Here is a 21,802-nt window from a genome sequence, read left to right on the forward strand (position 1 = left end):
GTATTATGTTTCTCACTTCTTATGCGTATGAAAGTATCTCCACTGTAGGAAATATTTCCATTGTTGTTAACTTCGCATATGCCATACACAGATGGTATTAACTTGTGCTGCGGGCCATTGACAAAGTCATGATCCATAAGTTTGACCTTGTATTCCATCTGCATCAGCAACGGCACTTGAAGGCTTGCAGCAGTAAGGCCCAATGGTACTCTGGCTTTATCATCATTGGACATGAAAAGCACAGCTTTTGGTCCAAACAATTTGGAAACTTAAAACATGTCATCAATAAACATTTCACCATTTCTTTTTCGCAATAAATTTTCTGGATGTAGTAGCATTACTGGAACTTTGTTGGCATGCTTTTTTTCTTCAGAAGTGTCATGGTAAAAGATGAAGGTACAAATTACTTCTACTCAAGTTGAAGCCTATCTTCGTCAGCTCTTTCTGAAGATCATCTAAAGTGGAGAAACTATGAAGACATTCTGTTTTTCGACGCTCGTCTGCTGCTGACGAATTTTGCACAGTTTTTATGATTGTTGATAAAAGTTCTGGTTGATCAATTTCGATCTGTGGTCGACCAGGATGGTTTCGCATAAACTGTTTCAAAGCACTTAATACTTCAGGGTTGTTTTGACAAACTGTTTCGAAGCCCTTTTTAAGTTTTTGTCTCCGTTTTCTTTGTCATGCCGATTAACGAATCAATCTGAAAACAAAATATTACACAAATCTTTGATTCTGTTATAAAACCTTCTATACTGAAGGTTTCCTGGATTCTGCGAACTTTGTATTCTTTTTATGCTTTTTTTCAAACTGTTTCCTTGTTACAGTAGACAAACCAGAATCGCGTACAATTATCATCGATGAAAGCTGAGATTCAAGATCTGAGATTTTCTTCCGACTTTTAACTTGCGCCGCATTTGCTCTATCCTTCTTGTTTGATGTTAAATCTAAATTAGGAATTACCCAAAAATGAACTATTGTAAATTCTTGACAATTATAGAGATTTGATGTAGAGAAATTGGTCGAGTTGTCCAATTATGATGAATAAAACTATGCGATTGCAATATAGTTGTACAATGTAGTTTAATTACCAATTCAGTTGAATTCAATATATAGAAAATCACGAGAGAAAAAGTTTGTAAATTATTACAAAAAAAGGCTTACTAAGTTCAATCTTTTCAGGTTCTGTCGTAGTTGCGTTCGGAAAACTTTGTATTTTATTTGACGAAAACGGCACTGGATGGGTACCTTTTTTCTTTTTGCTAGGCAGTGATAAAGCATTTACTGATGCTGCTTTTGTTTTTCAAGTGTTAAATATGCTTTCTTATATAACTCAAGGAGTTGAAGATTCTCTCGTTCCCAAGAAATTCTTTTGACATCTTGGAAATAAACAGTTTTTTTTTTGTTGCAAAGCATTCAGTTATTTGAATAGAAAGATAAAAGTTTTTGTTTAATTGAAAATAAATGATTTAATACTAAGATTCAGTGTCGTTAAAGCGAAAAATGTAAAAAAAAATAACCTGACTCAAATTAATTGCAGTTACATTTCGCAATGAAAAATATTGGTCTCTATTAGCATTAAAATAGTTTTTTTTAAAAATAATAGTTTTTTATAATCAGAAAAAATTTATAACTTTTATAATAATTTGAAGCAGTACATTGTTTATTAAAAGTTAACAATAAAATATTAATTTAAAATGATAAAAATGAATTTGTTGTAACATTTTAATTGAAAAGATAAATACCAAGTTGCGTAATTCAAAAAAAAAAAAAATTAAAAAAAAAATTGTTTTTAATGTCCAATCAACTTAACTGAAGATAAAAAATAATTTGAACAGCGATCGCTCGCTTTTTATTTTTTTTCAGTGACCGAAGTCAGAAAAAAACAAGATTTTTTACATTTGAGAAGTTCATTGCTTTTTGTTAATATACAGATCAAGTTTAGGAATAATTCTTGAGAAAGATAGTCAAACCGCGTATGTACTCGCTGTCTTGAACACCCCCTCCCCTCCCCTTGTACATATTTTTCTGTTTTTTGGTTACCCCCTCCCCCCATATCTGCATACCTACTTTATGGATGTCCTCTAAATGAAGTTTTAAAATTACTTGATATAATAGTTATAAGCAAACTTAGTAGTTTTACAGCTACTTTACCACTCCCCTCTTTAAATTATACCAAATCAATGGCATGAAAGTCAGCTAAAATGAAATTTAAAAAATAGAACAAAATTATATAACTAGATTTATAAGATATGTAAGCCAACTGAGAGTTATATTACATCATTGCATGGCCAATTATTCAAAAGCTTCAAATTATTAACCTTGCAGTAAGGTTTGTTTTAACAAATTTTAATAATATTATAATAATATTTCAATAAAAATTTGTTCCATATATAACCATATTTAATATTTAGACCTGTTTATATTATAATAAAATTTTATATAAAGATTACTAGATGGAATTAAATATTCTGTTTATCTAATATATTACTAAATCATTATGTTATTTTTGAATCTTTTTTTAGAATACTCAAAAACTTTTTAAGAAAATATCTAATACAAAACTTTAATCCTTTTTGTAGATATGTATTGAACATTAAAAATGTATTTAACCATCTGTTAAGTTTTTTGAAATTGATGATAATGCTCTTTTAAATGTTCAGAGTAAATGAATGCGCTCCTATAACGAACATGGTGAGCCATGCAGCTGGTTCTTGAACATGCAATAAGGTATGGTTAAATCTTTATTATAATTGGTTAATATCTGTTTATTATTAGTTATAAGATAATAGATAAATCTTATGCTAATTTTAAATTTGTAATTAATATTAAAAGTCAGGTAATTTATCTATTTCATGCATGTTATTAATAAGACAATTGAATTCCTTTGTCAATTGTATTTAAAGTATATTTAAGAACTCAAAGACAATGTTCTTTTCAAAGGTATATTAACCTGTATTTTTAAGAACTCAAAGGTGATGCTCTTTTCAAAGGTCAAACTTTTGATAAAGACCAAAATTTTGATAAAGTTGGTATTTATCTCAAAAACTCTTACTTCTCACACCATCAACTCTGAGCTGCATGTTCAAGAACAAGATCATTTAATAGCTTCTTTTTTAAAATTGATGAACATTCATTACAAAATATGTCGTTTAATAAATGCTACCCAAACAACGCTGTATTTTCAAATTTACATATCTTTAACAATTATTATTTTACTATTAAACACCACTTATTTAATAAATATCATTTTACTATTAAACACCACTTTTTTAATAAATATTAAAGTTAATAAACATGCATTGCAAGGTATTTCATTGAATAACTATTGCACAAATAAGGTTGTCTTTGTAAATGTTCCTTATATATATATTTTTCTTAACTTATATATCTAAGTATTTTTATATGTCATGATGTGTTAATTTGTGTTATATGTGTTATATTTATTGTGTTTATATGTATTGAGGTTATATGGGTTTATATTTTATAAGTGTTTATGTGTCATAAATGTGTAAATATCTGAAATATTCTGAAGTGCTTCTATGTCTGTTATTCTTTATAATGTGTTTATAGTTTGTAAGTGGTTATGTTGTTTCTATGGTTCCAAAGTGTTGTGACTTGGCTTAGTTTACAGTAAGAGTTCTGTCCTTACTAGCCAAGTGGTGTACTTTGCTAAAATGTGACTTGGCTTTGTAGAGAGCAAGAATATATATGTATACATACATATATATACATATATATATACGAGGGTTGTCCCAGAACTAATTAGCCTAACAAAGAAAACACAAATATTTTGAAAAAATTTATTTTTATTTCTCAACATAGTTCCCTTTTAGCTTGATACACTTTTCCCAGCGATGTTCATTTGCCTTGATACCTTGTTTATAGTAAGAACTCTTGAACTCTGCAAAACAGCCAAACAACCCCAGACTCTACCTCTTCATTTGTAAAAAATCTTCTCCCACCATGCCATTTTTTCAAGTTTGGAAATAGAAAATAATCTGAGGGGCCTAAATCTGCTGAATAGGGTGCGTGATGAAGCAATTCAAACTTTAATTCATTAATTTTACCCATGGCAATAACAGATGTGTGAACCGGTGCATTGTCTCGATGAAACAACACTTTCTTCTTTACTAAATGCGGACGTTTTTCCTTGATTTCTTCACTCAAACAATAAGATAATCAATGAAAATTATCCCAGGCACATCCCAAAAAACTGACACCATAACCTTTCCAGCTAATGAAGTTGTTTGTGCTTTCTTCGGAGCCAATTCTCTCTTTTTGGTCCAATGTTTCAACTGCTCTCTTGGTTTAGGAGTGAAATGACGAACCTATGTTTTATCCATAGTAATAAATCGATGCAAAAACTTGGCCTTATTTTTGTGAAACATGGCTAAACAATTCTTTGAAACATCCTCACAACATTGTATTTGGTCAATTGTGAGTAAACATGGCACCCATTGTCCGCACAGTTTTTTTATGTCCAAATTTTCAGTCAATATGTGATGTACAGCACTTTTTGACATGCCTGCCATATCAGCTAACTTACGCACTTTCAATTGACAATCGTCCAGTATGATTTTGTGGATTTTCTTAACCATTTCTGGCATAGTGATCTCATTTGGTCAACCACTGCGGGGTTCGTCTTGACAGGTCTTACAACCTTTTTTAAACTCTGCAACCCAATGTTTCACAGTAGCAAATGAGGGAGAAGACTCCCCTTGGGTAGAATCTAGTTCACTTTTGATATCCGTTGGACTGAGACCTTTTAAATAAAAATATTGAATGACATAACAATGATCAATTTTCTCCATATTAAAAATTTACTGAAAATGCTCACTATTAATGGTCGCTAATATAAAATTTTGAGTTAAATTTTAAGTAAATTTATTTCTTTCATTGAATGAATTATAAAGTTGACAAACTGATAGCCATTTGTATAATTAAAACATAATTTTAAGTACTAAAAAGTACACAGCTTTGTAAGCAAAAATCAATCAGAAGCTCAATTTGTGTCTTTTTTATACGATGTAATAACACCAAGTTTGACAGTTTTTTTATACGGTGTTGTATCATCATGTTTGACAGTTTTTTTGATACAATGCAATAACATCAAGTTTGACAGTTTTTTTTATATAATGTACTTACATCAAGTTTGACAATTATTTTATATGATGTAGTAACATCAAGTTTAAAAGTTTTTTATACGGTGTAGTAACATCAAGTTTGACAGTTTTTTTATACGATGTAGTAACATCAAGTTTGACAGTTTTTTTATACAATGTAGTAACATCAAGTTTGACAGTTTGACCCAGAATATTTTATTTTTCTAATCAATATCTAATAATAGAAAAGAAAAAAAAGTGGTCTAAATTTAAGACAAAACTTTTGCAAGAGAAATTACTTTAATTTTTGTTTTTGTTTTGATGAAAACCTTTTTGAGACTTATTTAAACTCGGCTGTTCCTTATTCAGATCTTAGTGATAATGGATCACTTGATTTGTAAAGACTCTAATTGTCACATCCTTAGCCTGGGCATATACCAATGCATCAATTCACCAATTTGTCAAGAAATCAGGTTTGAATCCTTAAACCAATCTTTTATGTGCTTTTATTTAGCACTAGAGTGCTCCATAAGTCATCGGTTAAAGATAAAAGTTTGTAAAAACTTTCTCCCTGCCTTTTTGCTAATTTGTTTATGGGTGCAAATGAAATGGGTAAATTTTTGTTTGAACTTAAATACTGTAAGCCTTGCCACCAGCATGCCAAAATGTGATAATGTACATTTATCATGCAATTACTGAAATATTGGACAAGTTTCATGTACTACAGTAACTATAAGTAGTAAGAGACAAAATGATTGTTCTTCTGTTGGGGTTTATGCTATTGAAAATGTTATAAATTTCAATTCACTAGGTAGTACTGTGTATTTGATTGCTAATTAATTAATAACAGAAATAAATAAGTGTGCCAATTGTGCTATGACTTTGAGGAAAGATGATGATATCTGACTGATAGTAAACCCCATAATGAAATTACCAGCTTGAACAGTCTCCACAAAAGGATATGTTATTCACTTTTCTTTTATTTGAAAGGTAGACTAATAAAGCATGAGAAGTGGTTGTAATGGTTGTTGTGGCACACAATGGTGTTGTGGCACACAAACTTGTTATTAAAGTTCAGCAGCATTGGGCTAAAACTGACATTGATGTTCAATGTAAAGACAAGGTAAAAGCAAAGATTCTCGATTTGTATGATAACATTAAGACACTACAGAAGAAAGGGTGCAAATCAAACGAATAAAAAAAAAAAGATTTTTAGTGAAGATTGAAAACAGTACTTTTTCATAGTACACTAAGATTCTTAGGCAGAAATAGAAACAAACAGACTTACCAAAATGTACCAAAATATGAAAGGTCAAAGATCTTAAATTCCTGAGTGCTGATTAAGCTCATAGAAAGGCGTGTCTGGGTGCAGAAGACAAGATCTACACAAGAAAAGTAGAGCATAAAATGAAGAGAACCAAGGTCTTAATGAGGTAGAAAATGGATCAAAAGCAAAGCAAGCAAAACCTGTTTTCAAAGATTGGTGAATCCTCAGGTCAACATCAAGAAATGCAAGTACTGATAGCAGTTCTGTTGATTTTACCAGAAGACCAGAATTTTGAATGCCATATCAAAGAGAAGAGTTTGAAAAGTTTGAAGAAGACGCTTCAGCTTCCAAAAAACCTGTTAAAGAGAGCAAACACATCTACAATAGGTGGTCAGAGAACAGCATTGATGGCTGCAATTATATTGGAGGGTGACGCTGATTGGAAAATTGTGACACTATTTAAGTCAAGTACCAGTAGAACAGTAAAGGCAATTAGAGCAAAAACATCTCTTCATATAAAAGCATCAATTACTGCATCAAAATACGCCACACTTCACTGGGATGGAAAAATTGTACCTCAAGACAATGAGAGACTTGCCATTCTCATAGCAGGACTGCCAGCTCACAGAGAAGGAAAACTGCTTGGTGTTCCTGTCATGGCTGATGACACTAAGACGTCAAAAAAAAGCCACCAATGTAGGTCAAGTTTTTGACACAACTGCTTCTAATTCCAGTAAGAAGAATGGAGCCTGTGTCGGGTTGGAGACATTACTAGACAAAATGGTCATCTACTTGTTATAGATAAAGATACTGACACCATGTGTTGAAAAGAATATTGTGATACAATAAAATTTAAGGATTTTCAGCAGCTGGGGCTCACTTGCTCAGCAACCAATATACAGAAGCCTTGAAATTCGCGACCATAGACTGAAACGTGAGCAAGAAGAAGTTGACTTTTTTTTGTGAACTGCTGTCATTACCCAAACCTGATAAAGCATAAGAAGATCCAATGTTCTGTGACAACTCTCATGAAACCACCTCATGGTGTACACTGGTTACAGCCTGGAGCATTAAGTCAGGCCCAATGGATAGCAACCATCCTATACAGTGCAAAGATGTATGCATTTGGTGAGCAACTGAATTGTAACTAAGCTAAAATGGACAAGTTGCGTGGCATTTGTTTGTTCAATGTCGTTTTCTACATAAAGGCATGGCTTTTAGCACGTTTGGCTGCAGATGCATCAGTGAATGATCTGCAGTTGTAGAATGATCTCATTTGGTATAAAAGTATTGATCCAGGCATAAGTGACTTTGACAGCACATAACTGACATCTGTGATATCTCACTGAAAAGATAGCACTGAGTTGCGCTAAGCGCTTCGGCCTAGTTTTAGTTTATGGGTGCAGTGCACACCTCTTGTTGTTTGTAGTATGAGTAAGCATTTTAATTGATTACTTAAATAAGTTGAAAAACAATAAAACTTCTTAGCTCTAATACCACTGACCCTGCTGGTACTAAAGCCCATAACTTTTGTATTTCTCAATTTCTTCCTGAGATAGTCAACTTTTTGCCTCATTTTCCAAACAAACCAGACAATTTCCAGACAATTACTCTCTCTTCTGATTTGTGTTTTGTTGCTGACCTCAGCTGGTTTTCAGTTTCTCTTTGTTCACCTTTGAGTGGTTTTGACCATCTTTATCTCATACTTCTACTTCACCCTCACACACTCACTCACCCTCTACTAATAACTCTTACAACATTAAAAAATGAGAGGTCAGATAATGCCACTTTTAAGCCTGCTTGTCAAGAATTTGACGATTATCTAACTAAGAAGGGGATAGAAAGACCTGTTGTGTTATTATCTGACAGACAAAGTTCACAATTCAGTTGTACTGGTTTAATGTACCTACTTTTAAAACAAATTTGGTTATTTATTTCTCTTCCAGACACTACAGGCATAAATCAATTGCTCAACCAGGTAAATTAAAACCTTCATCACAAATACAGAAATACTAAGAATTCTCCTTTCAACCCAATGCAATCAACAATCAATCAAGAAAGATTCAAGACCATTTTAGGCAATATATGGGAGAAATAGGCATCAAAAAAAGACCTTATTCCTAATACAAAAAAGAGTTAATATAACACTTTTTGCTTTTAATGTTAACTTAAAGCAACAAGATAAATTTTAGCGAGCTGCTGCATTCATTCAAAAAGAAGAAACATTTTCAACTTTTTTAAAATACCTGAATTAGCCCTTTTGTGTCCCGTTTGTAAAAGGAAAGTTTTGGAAAGCTACCAGAAAGTCAAGTTTGAACAGTCTCAACCAATGATTAGAAATATGGCTGAACAAAACCTCCAATTAAAAGAAATTCCTGATCTGCTAACTATTAGGAATGTAAAATCTAAACCAGTTACTCAGGTTTACAGTTCAATGGTACAGATATTGCAGCAAAAGTAAGAAAAGTAACCAAAGCTATCAGCAAGAGAAAAATAAAAAAATGAAAAAGCTAAAGAAAAGTTTATTATATGTAAAAGTGTATGTACTTGCAAACAAAGAAAGTGTCAAGCTTATGGGCTTAAGCAATATCCTATTTGTTTTGATGTACTTCATTCAATTTGCAGCAAAGCCAGTTGTAGTGTTGATGATGTAAAACCTGTGATGATTTTACCAGCCATTTATTTCTTCAGCTCCAAAAGACTGTTTTTTAAACCGATATAGACAATCCTTATAATGAAAACAATAAAGAATAACAATCCTCCTTTTTAATCTAATCACTTTTTGAAATCAAATTACTTGCTTTTATTATGTTGGCATTGTAGATATAATCTGCTGTTATATCAATGTTATATTAAGCAGTCAACAACTGTTTTAGACGTCCAAACAATTGGCGTTGTGTTCAAATATTGTTTTTAGATAAATATATACTGTGTATAAAAAAGTCTATTTAAAATGTAATTTTGTGATCGTTTTTCACAATATGATTAAGTGAATTCAACCAAAATGTGTAGCCACAATACCTCATTCTTTTTTTTTGATGATGCTATATAGGTATATTATTTACTTGGAAAAAACTTGTTTCTACATTTAGTCATAACCTAAAGGTGATAGAAAAACAATATTTTGCTAACTTAATTTAACTTAAGTTTATATATATCAATATTTTGCAAACTTAATCTTAAATGAACTTCTTTTTACAAAAAAATTATTGAAACCTCTTTACTTTTATTTATCATAATATATAAATATTAAATAAATATATATAAATCGTAATAATAGTTAGTTTTAATATCTTGAATCTTTCACCAACTCTTAGGTTACATAAACCAACATTGTAGTTTTTAAGGTGCATTGTTATTGTGGAAGGTATACCTGTAAGGGGAAAACTGACAAAGTAATTATTTTAATAAAAACATTTTCTTAAGTTTTCTGCAAAAAAACATTTAATCAAACAACTATTAATAAATAAAAATAAATAAATAACGGGTGACAACTAAAAAACAAGACTGGATTTAAAGACACATATCTCTTTAAAGGAATAAGATTTTAAAAATAGGAAAACTGTTTTAGGTATTTTTATTCTAGTTTTTAAATATTTTATGTTTTTATTTTTTATAGAAAAATGAATAAAAAAATAAATTCAAAACAAGAAGAGATTAGAAAACGTGTGTATGAATTTTATTTAAATTACAAAAATGCTGGTAAAAAGTTCACTTATGACCACTTTAAAGTTGAGAATATACCTAAAAGTACTATCTACAAGATAATTAAACGTGCTGAAAGTGAACCTGGGTACCAAAGAGTTCAAGGAAGTGGAGTAAAAGCTGAAAAAATGACGAGGACAAACTTTGAAAGGCTCAAACTCATGTTTGACCGTAAAGACGGAGTTTCTCAATGACAGACAGCTAAAAAGTTCAACTGAACTCAGCAACACATTAGTAAAACATTAAAAAAAAGAACAAATATTAAATCAAGAAAAAAAATGACAATTCCAAAACGCTCTGACCAGCAAAAAGCAGCAGCTAGAACTAAGTGCAGTTGATTGTCTCAGAAATTCAAAAATTGTAAACCAATCATTAACGATGAGTCTTATTTCACGTTAAATCACTCCAGCATCAATGGAAATGATATATTTTACACTAGTGATGTAAAATCTACTCCATCTACAGTTAAATACCAAACAAAACAAAAGTTTCAAAAGAAATTACTTCTATGGATTGCTTTTTCTGAAAATGGAATTTCTCAACCTTATTTTGTATGAAGTGGACTGGCTGTAAATCAAAAAATCTATTTAAACAAATGTATTAAGAAGAGATTCCATTCATCAATAAGTATCATTCAGATGGTGCATATGTATTCTTGCCAGATTTAGCATCATCTCACTATGCAAAAACAGTAATCATGTACCTAAACAAGGAAAACCTGCATTATGTTGAGAAAGCAGATAACCCTGCAAACTTGCCAGAATGTTGTCCTATCGAAAACTTTTGGAGTATTTTGAAAGGCCTTATCTACAAGAATAATTGGCATGCAGAAAATCTTTAAAAATTACGTTCTAGAATCAAGTATTGCCTTAATAAAATAAAGTCAGAAGAAATGGTTTAATTGAGAACAACTGGTTATATATTTAAAAACTAGAATAAAAATACTTTCTAGAACATTTTTCCTTTTTTTTTTATCTTACTTCTTTAAAGAGATATGTGTCTTTAAATCCAGTCTCATTTTTTAGTTGTCACCCGTTAGGAGAAACAAAAAACGTAAGAGAAGTAAAAACAAAAACAAAGTAAAAATAAAGTTCTTTGTTTATGTTTTTTAGACTGATGAAAAAACTTTGAAGAAAAAACTAACAAAAATTAAAAAAATTACATAAAAAAAAATACATCAGAATCTTTGCTTGATAAAGAATCCTCCTCACTTATTGAATCGTCTTCACTGTCAGTAACCTAAAATAAATTAGTTGTATTTGTTTAATTCATTTTACTTTTAACAAAAACAACAAAAAATGTTAAAGATTTTAATATAAATTTTTAAAATTAAATCACTATACTCTTTATATATAATATATCATATAAATAAAAATCTTATAGACATTTTTAATACCAAAACTAATTTTTAACTACTTATTTTCTTCTTAATTTACTATAATTTTTAGGCTGATAAAAAATTTCAGGTAAAAACGCACAAAAATTAAAATTAAAACAAAATAAAATATAAAGTTAACCATATTTTAAGAACCAACTCTTTCTTAAATTACTTTTTAAACTAATTTTTTTATAATGATCATTATTAGATAATGATTTTGATCGAATGTTTTTTTAAGTCTTTATATTATAATAATCATTATAACTAATGTCTTAATGATGATTATTGGATGATAATTTTAAATAATGATCATTATTAAATGATGAATATAGATGGAATGTTTTGTAGTAAATCTTTAGAGAATTTAACTTTGGAGAAAACATCTATAAGAAAATTATGAGCAACATACTTAATAAACATACAATTATACAATTAATATTTTAAAAGATAAACGAAATTTATGCAAAAATCAGAATGCTTTTTCATCTATTATTCTTTGTCTAGTTGACTAAAAAAAGTTTGACGGACAACAATGTAAACACTTTTACCTCAATACATAAGTTTGAAGGACAACAATGTAAATACTTTTACCTCGATACATAAGTTTGACGGACAACAATGTAAACACTTTTACCTCGATACATAAGTTTGAAGGACAACAATATAAATACTTTTCCCTCGATACATAAATTTGAAGGACAACAATGTAAATACTTTTCCCTTGATACATAAGTTTGAAGGACAACAATGTAAATACTTTTACCTCGATACATAAGTTTGACGGACAACAATGTAAACACTTTTACCTCGATACATAAGTTTGAAGGACAACAATATAAATACTTTTCCCTCGATACATAAGTTTGAAGGACAACAATGTAAACACTTATACCTCGATACATAAGTTTGAAGGACAACAATGTAAATACTTTTACCTCGATACATAAGTTTGACGGACAACAATGTTAACACTTTTACCTCGATACATAAGTTTGAAGGACAACAATATAAATACTTTTCCCTCGATACATAAGTTTGAAGGACAACAATGTAAACACTTTTACCTCGATACATAAGTTTGACGGACAACAATGTTAACACTTTTACCTTGATACATAAGTTTGACGGACAACAATGTAAACACTTTTACCTCGATACATAAGTTTGAAGGACAATAAATTATTGTTTTTATGGCACAAATTTTAAAAGTTTTAATTCGTAACTTTTTAAAAATATTTTAGCCACAATTTGCAGTGAAATTTTATTAACTTAATATTTTTATACAGAAATTTTACTTCTCCTTTTTTTTATGTTAATTTATCTCCAAAAGGTCAAGAAGGCCACTAAAATTGAGGAGGCTACACTAGTTGTGGTTGCAATTTTTATCTCCAAAATATAAATCTTGACTAAAATGACTTCAATAAAAATAATAATGAATAAAATGACTCAATTATTAAAACTTTATTTAAAACCTAAAACAGTTTTTTAACTACATCATTAGCTTAAAAATTGTTTTGCAGAGAAATTTTAAGCTAAATAAACTTTTATTGCAGAAACAAATTTATGGAGATAATAATATGGAGATAATAAGCTACTAATTTGTATGGAGAAACAAATTTTAGGTTAATAAAGCCATTATTTTGCATGAAGAATGAAAACATTTGAAAAAGTTTAGCGACACAATGACTTCCTTATTATTTGGTAATAAAACTGCATCTAAATGGTTGTGGTTAGATATCTAGGAATTTACTAAACTATAAGATAATTGCTATTTTAACAGTTTTATCATGATATAAAAGTTTTATTATAGCATTATTTTATGTTTGATAACAATCTAATCTATTCAAATATAAATACAACAAAAAAACTAAGAAATTATTTGGCTAAGGTTTTTTATGGTTTATATGGAATGTCTTGTTTTAAAAAAAATATGTCAATATATATAATTCCTATAAAAAAAGTTTGGGTTATTCAAAGAAATTTATCTAAAGGGGATGAAAAAATGGTTCAGCTTTACGAAGTTCGAGTTATCCAAGATTCTACTTGAATAGAGAACTTTAAAAGTAATCGATTAAATGATTTCAAGGGACCAAATAAAACAGTTTGAGTTTGAATAAAGGTTTGAGAGAAACAGTGATTGACTTATCAAGAAATAATTATATCTCTAATTAAATAAAAAATAAAAATAATTAAAATGAACGTTACAAAGGCAGACTGTTAGCTCTAAACAGATACAAAAAGCAAGTATAATCTAATTTATTAAAATTAATGAAACTTTGATAAACCATAACTATTTTAAAATTTTACTTATTATTATAGTTTACTTAAATAAACTATAACATTTACATTTACGTAAACCATTGTATTATACAATATTAAAAATACATTACATTAGTAGTTCCAAAGCAAAAATCCTCATCATCAGAATCCTAAATAAATTTATAAACTAATAAAGAAATGCATACATGAATATTTATATACATTGTACTTCACCTAGAGCTTTTTTTGAAATTCTAAGGCAGAAAGAGGCCTGGTAATCATGGTAAATTATCTTCACTTTTTAAAAAAAAAGAAGTAGATGTCAATTATTTTACCTTAAAAAAATTAAAAAATTAAAAAATTGAATATTTCTTTTGTGTTCTGAAATTGTAAGATTGTTGGACGCTGAAGACTAGCGCTTGAAACATCTTTTAGCTGTTCCACCAATGCAATTATATGGTGATTTTCCATGTGATATTGCAAAGAAATTCCATTCACATTGCATCCTTAATTCTTCAGCATGATATAAATTTAAAAATTGTTTGCAATTTTTGTACTGGCTAGGAAAATCATCAAAAAAATAGTGGATTTTTGTGGTATTTGATAACATTTCTTGTACATATTTGACAATTCTTTTTACTATTCAATAAATAAATCCAACATTATGTGTCAAGTCGTCAGATATAAAACATAAAGATGTTAGCTGACTTTTAGTAAAACTCTGATCATGTTTGTTATAAATAACTACTGAATTTAGTATACATTGCTGTTGGTTCCAGTGGTCTCTGCATTTCGTCTCATATGACAAATTTAAAGTTTTATGCAAAACCAACTAAAACAATGTATTTTGTTGGTATAAATGACTTCAATTTATTAAATTATTTACTTTGTGCTTTAGCAATTTAAGAGTGCTATGCTATCAAGCTTTTCACATAGACTTTCAATGAATTCACCTACTGTAGGTGAGTAACTTAGAAGTACTGCTCTGTAGCTTCTAAACTATCAATAATTTGATCATATTATTTAATATCATCTTAAATATTATCTCTGTTTTCTCTTTTTTTGGGAAATTGTCAAAAAAAGAAAACCAGATATTTAAAAAAAAAGAAGCAACTATTATTACTAGTTCTACAAGAAAAGATTTTTTAGAGGACAAGAAGTGAAAAAAATTAAAAGAAATAATAAGTAAAAGATACTGCTGGTAATTTACTACTTGTCATTTTAATGAATTTTAAATTCCACTGTTTGCATTCATTTTTTTCATCTTCATCAACTTTGCCATAATCCTAAAATGATCCTTCATTTTGCAGTTATATAATTGCATTTATAATATTATATTATTTTAATGGTCCTTAGATTTGCAGTTATATAATTGATAATATTTTGAAATCCAGGACAACAATTGCATCTATGGACCATCCATCCCTTTGACTCTCTGCTACAAACAATCTTAATAAGTTCATGGTAATTCTTCTCACCTTAACTGGGCTAAACTGCGCTAAGCATAAGTGTTAGGTTTTTGTGTATTGTACATATACAAACAGCATGGGTTCCTTTTTTGACCAGAACTGAAACACCATTTTGGCTTTAACTAAGCAAATTTGGAATTCCTATTTCTTTATTGATATTATATACTTTTTATTGATATTATTAATTTGATATTATATATTTTTTTTATTTTGATTATATATCTAATTTTTTTATTTTAACTAAAACAAAGTCTTAGTATCTTAATATGGAGTGTTTCTTCTGTTTTAGTAAAAGATGACCTGACATAAAATGTCATCATTGAAGCAAATATTTATTTGAAGCTACTTTGAATAATACGTTAAATAAATTTTCTTTTGTACAACTTTTGATGACTAATAAAAAATGTCAATGTCAATTAATTTAAAAAGAAGTCATAAACACATACCTATAATATTTACTTTTTCATATAATAATTTGATATTTTTACAATAAAATTCAAAAAATACACCTCTGAAATTTGCACCAAAATACTCTTTAAAATGTATATTTTATTAAAGACATAAAATAAATTAACAAAAAATTAGTGCTACTATGGTTACCAGGGCTCTCTTCTGTCTTTGCTAGATTTTCAAAAATAGCTCTAGGTGAAGTACAACCACCATTTTGATATAGTTTTAAATGTCATTATTGAAAAAAATATATTATATTGTGATTCCTCGTCTTAAAAACTATACTTTTTATAATTTACAGAATATCTCCAAAATTTATTTTTACAATATCTCAAAAACCTATATGATATCAGTGCTAAAATTTTGCAAGGTAGACTATGTTGTAGAGGTTACCATTTTTACAAAGTATAAAGAAAATCTGAGATGGTGGGTTACATGCTTTAGAGTATACAAAGAGTTGTTTTCTTGTTTCACGGGATGACACATAACACTTTCCCATCAGAATAGAAGCGATTAAACTAGGATTCATCAGCTAATAAAATATTTTTCCAAAATGAAGCATTTATATTTAGAAATACTTTTCTCAGTGTACGGATTTCATGATCACCCTGCTACTGGTAACATGTAACCCAGTGCAACCTGTTCCATGTCCTGATTCCTTGTGGAATTTGCTTTCTAAGCAAAGGCTGAATGGAGTTTGTTTCCTGTTATCAGTGCTATATAAAATCAGTCATGCCTGTAGTAATAAATACATTTATATTAAATTTTTTTTTATTATTATTTTCTGTGTGTGTCTTTTATGTAGTTGGAAGTGCCATAGTTACTATTTTAGTTTTAGTCACCTGCAATCTACTTTATATGTATATTTGTGTTTTGTCTTTGGGGCGGTGTTGACTCACCCATAAGGTGGTACCTGTATGTTTGTGTTCTGGCTAAACCTCTGGCGTAGTGTTGACTCACCCGAAAGTTGCTATCTAAATGTTTTTGTTCTGTCTGTTTATGTTTATATTAGTCGGTTTATATTTGTGTTCTGTCTGAACCTCTGGTGTGGTGTTGACTCAACAGAGAGTTGCTATCTGAATGTTTGTGTTCCATCCGTTTATGTTTATAAGTATATTTTTCTGTCTGTATATGTATATTTATGTATATTTATTCTGTATCGTATATGCATATTTATGGTAAGTTACTTTATGTATGTATGTGTTCTGTTAGCTCATTAACTAGACACTCCAACTATAAAACCTTTACTCACCCTTATCTTTAGCATTTTGTTAGAATATTTTTCCTAATGCATTTCCAAAACATCATTCCCAATGTTTCAAGATACTGTTTGCAGGAAGTAGCTCTTTTTAACTACTCCAGGTCATGTCAGGTTCAGGATCATTACAATCACCCTACTGCTGGTATTATATAATCCAGTACTATCTGCCCCATACCCTGCTGCCTAGTAGGGTGTTCTTTTTAGGCAAAGGCTAGGAAAAACAAATTCAGACCTAATAATCTCCTGCCATGGGGCTCATGGTTAAGTAAAGGCTACAGATGGTGTCTCAATAAAAATATTCATTTTGGAAAGGTGTTAACTACATCCAGTTAAATATCTCATATTTTAGGGCTCTTAGTTGAGTAAAGGCAAGTATTTTTGTCGAGACACCATCTCTTAGAGATGGTGTCTCAATAAAAATACTGTCTTGGGCAGATATTAGGGTTAATTAACAGGACTTAGTAAATTACATTGCTCATTGCTTAGGAGGCCATGCTCTATATATGAACAAGTCAAGTTCTCTTCAAACTCAAATCACACCACAAGTAACCCAAAATATTAAACATAAAATACCATCTCCACCACCTAACTGTTTAATATATCTTTTACTAATATTGGTGGTCTGCGAAGCAACATTTCATCACTTGAGTCTTGCGAAATTTACCAGATTTGCTTGCTCTTAGTGAGATTAATTTAAATTCTGCTATTTCTTCTTCTAATCTCAGTGTTGATGGGAATTATTATTTGATTTGCAAATCTCCAATGGTCACATGTTTGGCTTGGCGGTATACATAAGCATCAATTCACCTATTTGTCATGAAATCAGGTTCGAATCCCTTAACCATTCTTTTATGTGCATCCGCTTAACACCTCTTCGCTTTATCACCTTTCTTATTGTTCTTTATTGTTCTCCTTCTTCTTAAGACTGCGCTCTTTTAGATGAAATTCACACTGAATGGCTTGGCTCTAATTCCACTGATCCTTCTAGCACAAAAGCCTATAACTTCTGCATTTCTCAATCTCTTACTCAGATAATTAACTTTGTCACTCATTTTTATGATAACCTCAACTGAAAAATGCACCTCCAATGTAGCCTCCTGGATTCAGGCTGGAATGGCAACTTTTATTCCTTCTTATTAATTCCAAGTCAAGCTTCATTCTATTCCATGGTTTTCACCCTCTTGTACTACTGCTTTATCTAATCATAATCATTTATTTCATCTTTTTAAAAAGAACAATGCTCTTGAGAACAAACGCCTATTTATTATTGCAAGAAATCAATGTAATAAGGTGCAGTCAGATGCTAAGTTCCATTACTCTTAGTTCACAGAAGTTAGGCTTTAGAGACTTAGAGAAGCAGGTCTAATAATTTACTTCTCATTCATTTGATTGATCCTATAACCTCTCCCAAGAATAAGGCTGAACTAATTGCAAAGAGTTTTTCTTCTTATTAAACTCTCAAATGTCATGGCCATTCTCTTTCTTCTGTTCCAATTAAGCAGGCTAACCCATTGTTAAACATTTAAATCACTCCAACTTCCGTTGCTTAAGTCATATCTCAGTTAAACTCTTCTACGACTTTTGGTCCAGACAACATTCCTGTCATAGTCTTACAAAACTGTTCTCCAGAACTCTCTTCAATTCTCTCTAAACTATTTAATAAGTGCTTGACTGAGTCTTGCTTTCCATCCTGATAGAAAATAGCATTTGTTGTTCCAGTTTTTAAAAATTCCAGTGAGTCAAATAACTTAGTGTCAGATAATCAATATGGTTTTGACTTGCTAAATGCTGTGACTAAAAGATTTAATTGTGCATTAGGTGGAGGGGGAAAGGCTAGGGCAATTACTCTTAAGATATCTGAGGCTTTTGACAAGGTTTGGCATACTGATCTTCTAGAATAACTTTTTTCAAATGGAAAAGTTTTTGAGATTATCAAAATGTTTTTTTCAAACCGCTTTGTTAAAGTCATCCTAGAAGGCCATCACTCTTTTTTATTACCTATAATTTTTGGGGTTACTCAAGGTTTTATCCTTGATCTTGTTTTATTTCTTATCTACATTAATGATCTTCCAACAACCTTACATCTAAAGTAGCTCTTTTTGCTGATGAAAAAGACTTCCCTTTATGATGGCTTAGAACAGGCAGCCTTTTTTGAACTAAATCTCATTTCTGTAACAGATAGGGTTTTACTGTGGCTTTAAAATTTTAACTCAAACTAAACTCACTGTCGACATTTCTATAATAATGAATGATAACCCTCTCACTGAGTCCTCCTCTTTATGCCTTCTTGGATTATCATTTACTATTGACCTTTTATGGAAATCATATATACAATCAATTACTAAGTTATCATTTGCTAACATTGCTTCTTTCTCTACCTCTACAAATCTCTTATTCGTCTCTGTATAGAATAATGTTGTCATATTTAGGTTGGTTCTTCTAATGATGCTTATTCTCTTCAAGATAAGGTCTAGACAAATCTCTTCTAGACAAGTATCTTCTAGACAAGGTCTGTCTCTTCTAGATAAGGCATTCTCTTCTAGACAAGTTTTACAACGGCTCTATCTGTATCTGTGTCTGCATGCTTTGAAAACTTTTATTCGTCTAGTTTTTTTCCCACATTTCAACCTTAAAAACTCTCTTGTGCATTTCCATTTCATTGAGTTGGAAAAAAATGAAAATTAAAAACAAGTTTTTTTCAATTAAAAAGATGGAATTCAAAATAAGATACGTGATATTTTAATTATCTAAAAGAAAATTATAGAAGAGAAGTTTTTGTTCATTTTTTAATTATTCAAACTTCGCAATAAATAAAAATGTTTTTCAATACAAAAAACAAAAATTCTTCTTACAGGTGCTTATGATGTTCAAAGTTAATTTAAAGGCCCGGTTTTATCAATTCTTAAAGATAAAGATGTCTTATGAGATTTCATTATTATCTGAAATTTTATGCTAAAGTGAACAGGGTTTTGAATTTCAAGCGTGATTTAAAATATCTAATTATTTGGAAAAAAAAGTGCTAAAAAGTTTCAATGAAATTTGTGTATTTTTTGGGTTACTGAATTGAATGGCTAAAGTATTTTCTTTTTTCTATGACATTTCAGCATTGTTTTTTTGTATCATGCACTACCATATCACGCACCAAAAAATATACATTCCTGCGTGATAAATAGCTTCTTTAGCTTTATAACGTTTAAACATTAAAAAAAAAAATTTGCTGATTAATTAGTTTGAGTATAATTTATTTAGATTGAATAAGAATAGTTGCTTAAAAGAATTTAGAATTAATATGAACAAAGTTGAGCATTCAATGGTTCAGAATAAAATTAGAAAGGAACATCCAGGATATCGAATTGCTGAAACTAATCGAATGAAAAATAAAAGCGCTAACATGAGGAACAAGGAAAGAGAGGAAGTATGTCAAAAAGATTTTGAAAAAAAGAAAGAAGCAAAAGCAAGAGGTGAACCAATCTATATCTGATATTGAACAGTCCTTTTTATCTCCACAGAGTTTTGGAAAGGTATTAAAGAAATTAATTGAGCATTACCTGCCAATTCAAGCAAAAGAAAAAATACTTTGAATTAAGTTTGTAAACGTCAAAATATACTACTTCTGATATTTCAGAATCAGACCCTGACTACGCCAGTTTGGACAATCTTAATTGCAAAGTTCTTGATTTTTATTTGCAAGAAGATATCAGTAGAATGGCTCCAGATTGCAAAGATGTTATATTAATAAGATAACAAAGGAGAACGCCTGACACATCATTTATATGTAGGAATCGCATTTTATTTAATAAGGTTCTCAGTTATTGTAAACAATTTTTGTTTTCTTTTAGAAACAAACTTAACACATGTTAATGACCATTGAAAAATCATATTCACTTTTTAAAAGTGAGCATATTAATTTGAAAGTGGGGAAATCTAAGTTTTAAGATCTGCAATCATTCTATGTCAAGCTGGTAAACCATCTTCCCCAGGATGTTTGCCTTTGCATACACCATGAAAAATCAGGTTGTTAAACGAATCCCCTTTTAAAAAATTAAATTCTATGTCAGACATAACATAGACAGTTGACAGATCTGTGTGTAATCAAAACAACCAATCTTGTATATTTATGGAATGTAAACCAAACTGTGGGTTAGCAAAGTTTGATGAAAGTGTTTCTAATGTAACAGACTCATTCGGTGATGATTCAAACAAACTGCTCTTAGTTTTTGACCAATGGTCCTAAGAAAATGGGCAAAAAATCAAACAACCACTAAAATTTTTGTTAAAGGGGTGCGTATTGCTGCGTCAGCAATTGCCAGATTATAAACGCAATGTGTGTATAAAGCGACAACAAAGTGTATATTTTTATTTATATTGCTAAAGGGTATCAGAAAATGAATTAATTATACCAGTAAGTAAAATTGCAATTTCATTTGTAGAACAATAACAAAACTTTTTTAGTATATTTATAAAGTATCTATTCATCCATTTATATTTTTGGATATAAGATGGATTTCAGTGAAAATTACGACTTAATGGAGCAAAGTGAAATTCAATCCACTTACTGGGTTCATCAGCAACTAACAGTATTCACTGCTGCAATTTGGAGTAAGAACAATATACATTCCTATGCCATTGTGTCCAATCTTTTACTTCATGATAAATATGCCATCTTGTTCATTATCAAAGAATTATTAAGTCATTATCAAAATATTTGTAAATTACACTTTTATTTACAGATTCATCACAACTCAAAAGTGTCCTGACAGCCATGAATAATTTGTACAAATTGTCATCTGCTCTTGTTGAGATTCGTTTGTCATTTTTTGCAACATCGCACAGGTGTAGGATGGCATAGGAAATAAAAAAGAATGGTTTGGACAACAGTAAAATCTGGAAAATGATATGGTTGCAGAT

At 29.9% G+C, this 21,802-nt stretch overlaps 1 protein-coding gene across 2 annotated transcripts in view; it reads right to left on the reverse strand.

The window, feature by feature from the left end:
* The window catches only part of LOC100215577 (probable ATP-dependent RNA helicase DDX60), a 73,356-nt gene that overhangs the window by 49,785 nt on the left and 1,769 nt on the right, over positions 1-21,802 (reverse strand). Inside the window, exons 2-3 of one of the 2 annotated variants that reach the window (XM_065806310.1) lie at positions 13,846-13,884; positions 11,254-11,316 (exon numbers count right to left, since the gene is read on the reverse strand). In XM_065806310.1, coding sequence (XP_065662382.1) covers positions 11,254-11,316; positions 13,846-13,884 — 102 coding nt within the window. Of the gene's footprint in view, positions 1-11,239; positions 11,317-13,845; positions 13,885-21,802 lie in introns of both variants that reach the window. The other variant, XM_065806311.1, reaches the window with a different exon arrangement.

This window comes from Hydra vulgaris, chromosome 09 (genome assembly GCF_038396675.1).
Source record: "Hydra vulgaris chromosome 09, alternate assembly HydraT2T_AEP".
NCBI lineage: Eukaryota > Metazoa > Cnidaria > Hydrozoa > Anthoathecata > Hydridae > Hydra > Hydra vulgaris.